This window comes from Halichoerus grypus, chromosome 13, assembly GCF_964656455.1.
Source record: "Halichoerus grypus chromosome 13, mHalGry1.hap1.1, whole genome shotgun sequence".
NCBI classification, from domain to species: Eukaryota; Metazoa; Chordata; class Mammalia; order Carnivora; family Phocidae; genus Halichoerus; species Halichoerus grypus.
In genome coordinates, this window is record NC_135724.1 from 80,583,405 (window position 1) to 80,596,088 (window position 12,684).

Here is a 12,684-nt window from a genome sequence, read left to right on the forward strand (position 1 = left end):
CAGAGCTGTGAGGGTAACAGCAAACTCTGGCAGCTCAGGATGTCAGCTTCTGGACGGGGGAGGCGGAACTTCCTTTGTGCATTCTCCCATGAGGCTTTGCACACAGACAAGGTGATGGTCCAGCTTTACCAAGTTCTACCCAGCACAGCTACTGCTTTATCTGCCTGGTGACCTGGCGAGCTTTGCTTTGGGACAAGGGACCTCAAAAGAATATTGCTCAACTGGAGTTTTGTTAAGTGAGACTTCTTTAAAAACAATGTAAAGGCCCTGTTCCCATTCAGCTCCTCCTTTTTGTCTTCCCATCTGCAGTATGGATGCTGTATCTTGCCCCCCTCTGGGCGTTCAATGGCAACATGTGTATTTCTACCACCTCCGTCAGGAATGAGAAAGCATCATGGGGTCTGATGGGCTCTCGGACTGGGCCTTGGTCCAAGAATGGGTACAGATAATCTTTGCCTCAGAGATGGTGAATGTTTGGTGGCCAGTGAATCAGGCAAGCCCTTTTGGAGGGGGCCAGGCGAGAAGATCTCTAATGAAGGGGCCTGTGAGTATGACGGCTTCCATTATCTATCCATTATAACTGACTCGATACCTGGGGGCATCCAGGCTGGCCTTCCTCTCCCCAAGTCCTTGTTCCCAGCCCTGACTACCAATTTCAAAGCATCTGTCCTGGTGCATCATGGGCCCCCATGGGCAAGGATTTCCTGAGTGTGAGCCCCCTCTAGGCTAGTGGATACAGAAGGGAACCCTGCCCTGTTCACCTTCTCATCCCTACACCCTGAGATCACAGACACACTTTCAGCACGTCTCCACCTGACCATGACCATACCCACATGTAACTTGTGTAATTAGAACTGAGAACTATATCAAGCATCATGCTTTTCCATCCTTTCCAGAAAACAGAGATAAAGGTCGTCTGCAATGTTCTCATTGGGTTGACCCTGGTGCCTGAAAATACCAACATCTCCTGTTTGTTTAAAAGTCCCATTTCTTTGGATGAATATAAATTCTTCAACATGGATGACAATATAATTTACAACACAACCTGGAGTATTTCACAGGCCTCATCTCTTCCAAATACCCCCACTGTGGCCCCCATAACCTAAGCCGATCGGTTAGAATTTTCTTGGTTCTGTCACCACATCTCGCTCTCCCAACCCCAGGCCATTTGCACATGCCATTTCCTCTGCCATTTCCCCTGCCACTCTTCCCCATTACTTCATTTCATATGGCTAAATTTCTACATCCTCCAGGTTACATATCACCTCCTCTAGAAAGCCTTCTCTAACCCTCCAGGTCAGGATGGCACAACACTCCATCGTTCATTCATTTGATCTTTCATTCATTTTACTCTTTCAAAAATGAGTGGCTTCTGTATGCCACAGCACTGTTACTCAGTGGGGTAATTGCTTGTTTTATTGCCTGTCTCTCCATCTGAGTGGGAGTCTGTTGAAGGCAGAGGCCATGCATGACCAGTTCAGTATTGTGCCCAAGTAACCAGCAGTGCCTGGCACAGAGTAAGTGCTCACTAAATCTGGCTAAATGAACAAACCTGCTCCATAGCCCTTTACAAGCCTGAGCTCGGAAGCCGGGGCCCATCCTAACTTGATTCAGTGGTTAAGATGGCTGAGTGATCAGGCCCTGGTGAGGTCCAACTGGGTAACTGCCAACTTCGGCAACTTGATGGCTTTTTAAAGGAGGGACTGGCGCCCCTCATATTCAAAGTCGTTCTAAAAAACTAGGTGGATTCTTGGCTGAAGGCTGGTGTCTTGAGACCAGCTCAGGGCTGGCTGTGTGATCAAGAGATAAACTTTAGAACTGAGTTCCAGGTGCAGGCCTGTGGCAGAGAGAAGGAATACCCTCTGTTCTTCCTCTCCTTCCTGGCCCCGCCTCAGATCCAGCATCCTTAGAGAAAGCCCCCAGAGGCTCTGTCTACACATTCTCAACAGCCTAAGTTCCAGGCTGAGGTGGGAAGCTCCAGATCGAGAAGACTTCCAGATGAGACAAGCTATGATTGGTCTCCTTACTTCCCTTCCACGGTCTACTACCCTGGCAAGTCAGCTTAAAAAATGGGCTGGGGCTGGCCATTTGCACATAACAGGGCTGTTAGCCTGTACTTTGTTCAGATTATAAAAAGGTGCTCCTTCTGGGTCAGGAGTGAGAAAAAGATGCTCCCTCTGGCCAGACAAATCTGGATAGTTTAATGGCCTCTTTGTTTCAGACTCCACCTTCTCCAGAGCTCTCTATTCACTCTACGCAAAGAGGAGGAAAGATATCGAGGGGAGCCAAAGACAGAATGTGTGTGTGTGTGTGTTTGGGGTGTGTGTGTGTGTGTATGTGACAGCCACGATAATGCAAAGGAGACCTTCATGACAGGCCCACAACAGAGGCCTCTGTGTTCTTGTCTCTGCTCCTTCCTAGACAAGTACTCGCTCACGTAAGATGCCAACAGTTGTCTACTCATTGACATGACAACATGGCTCCTACTTGCTCCTCATTTACATAACAGCCCTCTCAAAATTCATCTTTGAAGAATTCTTCATCTGTTGGGAATTTCTCTTCTAAGCATTAACTGACCTTTGCCCTTGTCCTCCCAGCTAGGCTGCAAAACACTGCTCAAGACACTTGCTAGGAGGAGTCATTCTAGACCCACCATTGTCCAGTAACAATGCCCTCATGGTACCTGGGGCCCCTGTTTAAGACCTGGAACCCTCATACCAGGAAACTCTTCTTTGGTCTACTCTGGCCCCTTCCTCCATATCGGCCTTGTTCTTCTTTCCCTATCTTCACAAAGGCCTACCTGTGGGGCCTGGCCTAAAAACTCAGCCCCTGTAAGATCTGCTTAATTACCAAGTGAAAACTAAACCAAAACAAAACATCTGTCGTAATATGGATTATCCCTAAAATCAAGACAGGAATTTGAATGCTAGTAGGTGATCTGAGAGGACAAGGAACTTCTATAGGGGAGTGGGAAAATGAGATGAGGGAGAAGAAGCACCAATGAAAGATGGGTTATCAAACCAGCTACCATGGAGGGCAGCTGGAGGACACTCTGGGAGCCAGTGAGGAACTGACCCAACCGAGGAGGGAGCTGGGGTATTTATACACCCATGCCCCATCACTCATAGTTTGAAGGCTGCACCCAGTGGGTGTCAATTCTCTAGGGTGTCCATACTGCCACACGGCCAAGCAAAGCAGTCTTTGGCGGCCAGAGAGCATCTTCCGGAAGCTGGAGGTTGGCCGTGTGCCCTGAAGCGCGGAGGGTGAAGGGATATAAATGAACAGCGTCTGCTTCAACCCCCCAAATCACCATTAGAAAACTGACAGGCCAAGTTATGTTTTGTTTCAGCTATGTTTTCTTCAGCCCACTTAGTACATATGTACTTGGATACATAGCCTGCTTGACAGTAACTCTGAATTAACTGCCAACATTGTAGAATGGGGCAGTTTCACAATACAGCTCTATTTCTAGTTTATGCTGAAGAATAAGATCTGACAATGCTGGGTCCACATCCTTGCTCGCTAATAATCAGCTCGAGAGAATTGCAGCTGCCCGTTTTAGGCTTTTCTGGTGCCCAGCCCCACGAGATCCCAGTTGCTTATATCTGTTAACTGCCTGGCCCCTAAGACGTCTGAGTCTGTAACCCTCAGTGTTTGCTGCCACCCTGACCACTCCAAAGTCACCACAAACACAGTGCTTCCTCTATGCTCCATCTTTCCCTTCCAGAACTATGAGAATGGATTGCTCCATCTTCCCCAGCTTGATCCTTTTCATCCCTCTTGGGCTTTTGCCAGTGGAAGGAACCAGGAGACCAGAGCCATCAAGCCATATCCAGACTCTGGAGCTATGACAAGCTCTTCCCTTCTGGATCAGGATGGCCAATCTCAGATTTTCTTCCCCCCTAAGGACATACTGTATTTCACAAACTAATGGCCACTGGAAGAAAGCAAACAAGCGTTTCCCCTTTACTCCCTTGGCCCCCTCCAATGTGAAGCTCCGATTCTTTTTTTTTCTCTCTTGAAATCATAAGCTTGACTCATCTCCTTGTTCCTTAATATACTCCACGTTAACACTTGGGTTTTTCTAATAAGTAATTAAATCCCCCCACCACAAACTCCAGCTCCTGGCATTTCAATGAGAGTCTCTCTCAGCCCTCCAGGGAGGCTGGCACTGTTATTTATTGTTTTTGTTTCAAATCATTATTTAATCAAGAATGGGGAAAAAAGGCAACCTCTCACTTACACTTCAAAATTTAATTTCAGCTGAATTCTGAGATCAAGAGGCAGCACGGCCTAATAGGTTACAAAAATACAATCAAGAAGAGAATTCCAATTAAACTGAACAAGTCCATTTACTGAGCTTCAAATGGCCCCATGGAGAGAAATGGCTATAAATTTTTTTCCCCCTCCCTGCCATATGGGGGACTGGGAATTCTCATGTGAATATAGAGCTGCGTGGAGAGCTTTTAGCTCAAGGGTTCTGGTTATTCCTTAAAGAAAAAAAAAAAATCCTTTTGTTCCACAAAGACATTAAGTTTATTTTCCTTGCTGTTGTTCATCTTCCTTTGTACACTAATTAGGAAGACAGAAAAAGAATGGGTTCGTTGACCTTTGGGAGTCTGCGTGAGAGGAGGCGGGATGTGGGGACGGCAAGAAGATAACAGAGTCCTTCAGGGCTGGGGCGATCCCACGGGGCAGCGCACTGCAATTGACCTTGGGCCACAGGATGTGGCCTGGCCACCTCTGTCTGTGCATCTCCCCACCCTGGGCAGGAAGCTGAGGGGAAATGGCAGCTTCGGGGGCCCCCAGCCCACCGGTTCTCAAAAATCTCAATATGGATCCAGTCAGACAAATTCTGTGCCAGCCCAAATTGAAATGGAGAATAGTTAAGTTCAATGTAATGAGTTTTTCATCCGGCTAAATGCATTTGATTTAAGGGCTCATCCTTTCTTCGGAGGCCATGTCGGTACTACCTTTTCCGGTGGTAAGACGTCACTTTGTGATAGAAAATGGTGGTTTTCTTTTATTCTGAATGGACGTGGTAGAAGTAAAGTTGACAATGCTATGCCCACTTTCCATTTAAAAAAAACCCAACAACCACAACAGGTCCCACAAAGTCCCCATCTCATACTGCCCTTCCTCCGCATTCTGGTCCCTCTCTTCTCGAAACTGCAGTGAATGGTGTGGCACCTTTGAGTCTCTTGGCTGAGCGAGAGCTTGAAGGTTTTTGCAGAATGTGTGAGAGCCTGGGTCAGGGGTCTGAAGGCCAGGGCCACCATATGCTTTCCCCTTAGCCTCCTTGTTCTGAAATTCACCTCAGATTGTGGATATGATTAAGCTTTTTGAACCCAGAGATACTTCAAAACCATCACATCTGGGTTTATTAGGAGCAAGCTTAATAAAACCACTGAGATGACAAATAATAATGCCAGCAACGATTGCATATTGAGTGTTAGTTATGTCCCAAGCATTGGGCTAAGTTTCTCACACAGAACTGAAACTGCATGAGGGTAGGATCCTTGTCTGTCTTGCTCACTGCTGTTCCTCCAGTGCCTGGAACAGTGCCTGGCACACAGTAGGTGCTGAATACATATTTCTCAAATGAACGGATACTCCAACTCGCTCCATCCTCACAACCTATGAAATAGGTTGAGCTAAAAGCTCTCCACGCAGCTCTCATAATCATATTAGCCCCAAGTATAGATGAGGACACTGAGGCCCAGGGAAGTGAAATGACACAAGGGAAGTCATGTCATTAAGCACCTGGACTCTGGGGGCAGAATTTCTGGGTTTGGATCCTAACTTCTCCATTTCATTTAGCTGCTCTTCACTGAGTTGTTCTAGGCCATAGAACATGGCCGTCATTTTCTAGGTGCCCACTAAAATGGGCGTATTAGTGGAAACTCCCTTGAAGGGCTATTATAAGAAATAGATGAGATGGTACATGTACAGAGTTCAGTCTAGCACCTGGCACACAGTAGGTGCTCAGTTGGCATTGGTTTTTGTTGCTACCCAGGGTCACCCGGAGTCGCCCAGGGAGACAAGATCAAGAACCCCAGAGTCTACAGATCTGCCCCAAAGCCCATGACTTCATCACTGCACTCTGCTGCCTCCTCCTGTTGACAGATTTCATGAGGCCCTCTTTTATGGACCCCAGGTTCTTTCTGCTCTCCTTCTTGTTCTTGTTCCTCTTCTTCTTCCTCTTCTCTTTTACCTTCCTCTTCCTTTTCTTCCTCCTCTTCTCTTTCTCCTTCCTCTTCTTTCTCTTCTTCCTCCACTTCTCCTCTCCTCTTTCTTCTTCCTCTTCTTTCTCTTCTACTTCTTCCCTTTCTCCTCCTCCTCCTTCCTCTTCTTGTCATGGCATCTGCAGGTTTTTGTTGGCAAAGAATACATGGCAACTATTGGCCCAAGCTGGAGGCAGGAGGAGGAGAAAAGGAGCCTGTGCTTCTCCTTGGTCTAGCTTCCATTGTGATCAGCCCTCTTCCAGATTCCCTCTCCAGTGAGGGCAGACTTGACAGAGAGCCCCATGCCAACAGCGAAAAGGCTTGGCCAAACCTTGGTGCCACCAACCTCTCTGTCATCCAATCGGTACTCTGGCTATCAGAGTAACCTTCTGAGACACAAGCCACGATTCATACCAGCTCCCCTTCCTCCCAACTGGGCCACCTACCGAAGTCACTTCAGCTCTGTGAACCTGTTTTCCCATCTGAAAAATGGTGATAATAATTGCATCTATCTCAAAGAACTGCTTTGTGGATCAAATGGCAATAACAACAACAACTGGGTAGAGTATGGGATAGTTTCTAATGCTGCTTTACTTTTGTTCTAACAAAAGTGCCTGGTACATAGAGGTATCTCCCCCTCCCTTTATTCATCAGTCATCTCAATTTGGTGAACCCATCCTTTAAAGCCCAGCTCAAATGTTCCCTGTTTTTGTAAAGCCCTCTCAGGCACCAAGACAGCACTGTCTTGTCCTTTCCCTGTGGTCTTTCTCGACATCGTACTTACTTCCATCACCACCAGGGTTGATAGTCTGGATATTCAGCAACTGGTGGGGTGTGGACATTGCCTCATCCGAAGGTAGCTGGCCTTGGTGCTGACAGCTGTCAGGTATCACTCTAGTTGCTGAGCTGTGAGGAGGTCCCGAGGTACAGGGGAGGGAGGGGGTGGCTTTGGTGACTCAGGGGGATAGGGTGGTGACAGGGTCTATTAACCAACTAGGGCGCAAGTTTTTGAATATTCGACAACTGAGGAGGAAATGGTGCTCACTGACTCAATCTCAGCCCTAATTACAACACTTATCTCACTGTAGTGCAGTCTTCTGTTGACTATCAGACTGAGCCCTGGAGTTCAGGAAGAGTGTTTTATTCATCTCTGTCTCCCTGATGCCTTGAACAGAGATGGTTGAGTGGAGATAAAGAACATGAATGAGGCTGTGAAGGGTCCCTAAATCATCTCCTTGGGACCCTCCATTTGGATTTGGGTTCTGACTGAGCAAGAGGGCTTCAGGTTATCTTTAGCTCACCAACTAGGATTTCAATAAGACACAACCCTGAATTTGCATATTCATATATGCAAATATGCCCCTTGATGTAATGTGCCTATCCTTGATTTTTTAAAGAGCCGTGTATTGGAAATACCTGCAGTGGAGTGTGGCAGGAGCCAGGGCATAGAAGACCCTCCACACTCAGGCTCCTGCTTATCCCCAGAACCCCAACTCTTGCCCTGGAATTCTGCTTCCATCCCCGACTCCAGTCTTTGTTTCCCGCTTCCTTTGGCTGATTCTTGCTCACCACTAGTTTCTCAGTTGTTGCCTTCTCTGCCCCAACCTAATGCTAACCCTAGTATCCCTTCCCTGCCTTCCACCTCCCACCCCATCTCACCATCTCTGCATTAATTGTTGTGTGTTGTCTTTTACAGTTTTTACCTTGTCTGTCTCACTTCTCTTAAGAAGGCACAGACTGTTCTATATTCACCAGATCCTGAGAGCCATGGCGGAGCTGACCCTTGATAGATGTTTTGGGAGATAATTGGTAGATTTGAATGAGTGATTGGATGGATTCTTCAGGGGCAGTGACTCTGCTGTTCTCTTCAACAGGGAGCTCAGGAAAATCCTGGGCCAGGACTCTCAGAAAACCTGGGGTCCAACCTGGCACCTTTGTCCATCTCTGCCTTTTGCAGGAGAGAGGAGGAGAAAGGGTCTAGCGTGGAGGGCACTCAGAGGGCTAGACTTGGGGGTATCTGATGCCCCCAGAAGTCAGGCAACCAGGAATGGGGTGGGGTGAGCCATTAGGGCTGCAGCTGCTATTTGGGACAGAGGAAGCTGAGAGCAGAGGAAGCTGGCGGCCGGGGGGATGCCTGGCTCTGGTCCCAAGTCGTGCACGGACTAGCTAGCCTGGACCTGGAGCTGTACTATTATTACTACGACTACTCCTACTATTACCAGTGCTAACTATTGTCGCTACCCCATTGTTATACCCATGGTTACTCTCACTGCTGCCACTACTATTATTAGCAGCGAGCATGAAGTAGCATTTCCCCACTTGTCTGTTGCAATCTAAAACCTTTACTTAGGAGCACCTGGGTGGCTCAGTCATTAAGCGTCTGCCTTCAGCTCGGGTCATGACCCCGGGGTTCTGGGATCGAGCCCTGCATCGGGCTCCCTGCTCGGCAGGAAGCCTGCTTCTCCCTCCCCCATTCCCCCTGCTTGTGTTCCTGCTCTATCTCTCTCTGTCAAATAAATAAATAAAAATAGTAAAAAAAATAAAACCTTTACTTACATCAAGTCCCTGAATCTCCATACCATACCTCCTAGGAGGCAGGTCTCATTGTTCTGCAGATTTACAGAAAACTGAGGCACAGAAAGTTTATGGAACTTGCTCAAGGTCCCAAGGTTGGTAAGTGTAGAGGCGTGAGCACCCAGGATGCTGTAGTCGTAACACCCACGAATATTTGCTGAGTTCTTCCCCTGTGCCAAGCACTGGGATCAACCGTTTACAATATTACTTTGCTTTTGTCCACACTGCAGGGTTTTTGAAGAAGAGACTTATTGTCTGCATTTTTTTAACAGATGAGGAAACAGGGATTCAGAAAGGTTTAAGTAACTCTCCGTATCTCAGAGCCAGGATTTGACGGCATCATCATAGCCCCGTGTTTTGAAAGACTCCAACTTGACATAGCCCATGGAAGTCATTTCTCTTCTCTGAGTCTCAGGTTCTTAGTCTCTTTTCTTGGAATCAGGGCACTGAGCTGGGTGAGCTCTTAACGCCTGTCCCTTCTAGGTATGGGTGAGCTCTCAGCTCTTCTGATAGGGGTTGGGCCCATGGGAGACACCGAGGCTTCAAGAACCAACAGCCAGTCTGGCTCCTCACCAGCTGGTGTGGGAGGACCCCACTTTTTTTTTTTTTTTTAGGAACATCCAACCTTTCGCAACATCTTGACAGACCTAGCCTGTTAGGGAACCATCCCAGGCAGGTGATCAAATAAGCCAGCTGCTCCCAATGGCTCTTTTTAGTGAGGGTCAGCGGGGGCCACCAAGTGGGCTGCCACAAATACCAGGACCAGAAAGACTGGATGATTTTGACTTGCTTCTTCTACTTCTTAGGCTTTTATTTTGAATTGATTTCTAACTTCGCAACAATTCTCCTGGGAGACAAATGAGATCATCATGCCCATTTTCCAGGTGAGGAAGTTGAAGCCGGGAGGGGTAGAAGGAATTGTCCAGCCAAGCCAAGACTCCCACCCAGGCCTCCAGACTCTTTGCCGTGCTGGGAAGACCTTTTATAGGACATCAGCGGAGGGGGAAATGCAGGTGGGCGTTTTCCATCTGCAAAATACTCAGCAACCAAAGACACCTCTACAAAGGGGAGCGCTGGGAACATTGTGGATGCTAGGCAGAGGATTTGGGCAAAATGAGACCTTGGCGGCACAGGGTGCCTCAACTGGTAAAGAAGAGTTTCCCAGAATGCACTGCAGGTGATAACTTGCGTCAACCAGGCCCAACTAGTGTTTATCATCGCCTTCCCTTCCTTGACCTTCCTGCAAGCACCCCGAGCTTCTCCTCACTTTCATCTCACCTGAAATTTACAACTTCACCCATAGCTAGAGGAGACAGGTCCCTTCCAGCGGCCAGCCGTGGTTGTAGGCTACGTCCATGCTGCGTCTCCTCCCGCTTGTGTATCTGTCCCTTTAGCATCAACAAAAGGCCTTCGCGTACTTTATCTTACTGGATGTCCTCACCAACCCCATATGAAAGTGGTATTATTGCAAGTTTACCAATGAGAACACTGAGTTTCAAAGAAGGGAAGTGACTTTCCCAAAGCCACACAACTAGGGAGTAGCAAAGCTAGGACTTGAGTTCAGCTCCAACCCTGAATCCCTTGCTCAGGAAACTTCCTGGCATCAGACTGTCTGAAGTCACATTCCGGCTCCTCCTTGTGGACCTGAGGGAGCGTCACGTGATTCCATTCAATGCTGGGCTGCTAAATCGGATTCGTAACCTCTCTGAGCCTTGGTTTCTCGGTCCCATCTGTGGAAGGGACCAGGGAGAGCAGCCACGCCCTCGATGCCCTGAGACCTTGTGTGGACACATGAGAGGACACAGATCAAGCGCTAGGAGCTCCGTGAAGGAAAATTCTCATATACATTCAAGGCCGTGTTTCTATAGGTGAAATCAAATCCCGGCCGCTAATCAATGCTGCAGGCTAGCTGGCACCAAAGATGCAGACTTCACTGGAAAGCTGGAATGCCTCGGCCACATCACAGACCCCCTCTCTTCCTTCCTCCCCAAAGAAACCTGCTACAGTGCCTCACACATGCATTCCTGCAGGTATCACTCTGGAGACCAGCGTGTATCTTTCAACGCTCCCCCGATAGAAAGCCTGGGTACTTCAGCTTTGCTTCCTCCCCCCAACCGAGTGCTGCCAAAGGCTGCTGAATGACCACTTTGTTAATCAATACGGAGGTCTGAAAGCCAGTGGGGTGTTTGCCCAAAACTGAGTGAAAATGTGCCGTACACTGCCCTGAACTTGCGCCTTCACCTTGCCCCGAGGGTCACGGCCAAGACTGGCCGAGGAGGCCGTGTGGAATACTTACTACACCCCTGGCCGACAGCAGGCTGAGCATCCGGAGGGGCTGGCTGGGCGGGTGGCTGGAGCGGGCCTCGGGGCTGGCCTTGCCGAGGGTCCTGGAGCAGCGGCGGGAGTGCCTTCGGCGGGACTTCCGCCCTTCCTCGGGGGACCTGCCGCGGTGCCTGGGGGAGCGGGAGAGAGAGATGAGAGGGTCTTCGGAAGGGGAGTGTGGCAGAGAGGTGGCTGCAGGGCCCACAGGATCGGAGGGCTATAGGATGTGTCTGGGACTGCTTATATAAACGACACGTGCTTCCATCCATCTCTCCATCCACCCCCCCACCCACGACCTGCTCATTTGTTCATTCACTCCTTCTCTCATTTGTTCATTTGACAAATGTACCTGACTCTGTTTGGGGGGTGCTGGGGAGGCAGCTGGGAAGACAGAAAATGTCCCAGCCTGACTTGCTTTCATGTCCTGGGTGTGTGGGACTGTCTATCGGTATGTTTGTACATGACTGTGTGTATGTCTGGGTGTGTCCATCTGTGTTTGTCTATAAATATGACGGCGCCTATCTGTATGTCTTCGAGTATGTGACTTGACCATCTGTAAAATAGACGCATCCCAGTGACTGCCACCCAAAACTTTTGAAAAAAGAGTAGCTGACAAAAATAACAAGGAGGCCTTCTGTAAGCCTGTCAGACCCTGGGCTGCCCTGTCTGCTGCGGAAAGTGAAGGAATCTCTGACTCTTTAAGGGTATATTTTAGACTCTGCTGGCCTATTAGCTCTGGGCCACAGGAGTAATAAAGGTAACACCCTCTTGATTTGCAATCCCCTCTTGGGGCAGTTCTCAGTCCTCTCTCCAACTTGAAGACACAACACAAACAAGGCAGGTAGTTCCCATTTTACAGATGAGGACGCTGAGGCTCAGAGCTATTTGGGGACCCGCCGGAAGTCACACAGCTTGCGAGTGGCAGAACAGGACCAGGGCAGGGTTTTCTGCCCCGAGAGGGACCGATGCCTCTTGGTCATGCTCTGGAATGTCCCTCTGTGCTCTGGGGCCTCCAGATCATTTTTATTGGGTGTGTGGCCCCAGAGCCAGCTCTCAGGTTGCTTCGATGCCCCCTGGAGTGTCCCTCAGCCCAACAGGCACGGGGGAGCTCAAGCAGCAACACCCCAGAAGAGGTGACATAAGAAGGGGACCGAGGCTGGGCTCTGCAGTGGGAGCCATCTCCCTAAGCGGTAAGGCAGAGGGCAGGACAGAGGGCAGCAAGCTCTCTGCGCCATCCTCTGACCCGGGCCAGTGGGGCTGAGCTGCTGAGAGCTGATTCAGCATGGGCTGGAGGTCAAGGGCTCTGTCCAAGCCCTGCCAGTCGCTGCGATCTTGCTCGGATGCCTGTGCTCGCCACGATGCAGTCTTCTCAGCTGTACCACATCAGTAATGCAGCTCAGCTCAGTGAGCCGATGCCCTCCAAAGGCCAGCAGGAGCATGCCTGTGGCTGAATAAGCTTGTTTACGGCTCCGTGCAGCGAGGGAGAGCACGCGCCACAGGAAGCGGAGAATGTCTCTTGGGAACAGCCTATCATGGGTGGGTGGCAGGTGACTTTAAGGAGCGT

At 49.2% G+C, this 12,684-nt stretch overlaps 1 protein-coding gene across 1 annotated transcript in view; it reads right to left on the reverse strand.

Moving 5' to 3' along the window:
• SRRM4 (serine/arginine repetitive matrix 4) overlaps window positions 1-12,684 on the reverse strand; it is a 150,749-nt gene that overhangs the window by 16,452 nt on the left and 121,613 nt on the right. Inside the window, exon 8 of the mRNA XM_036121054.2 lies at window positions 11,095-11,251. Coding sequence (XP_035976947.2) covers window positions 11,095-11,251 — 157 coding nt within the window. The remainder of the gene's footprint in view (window positions 1-11,094; window positions 11,252-12,684) is intronic.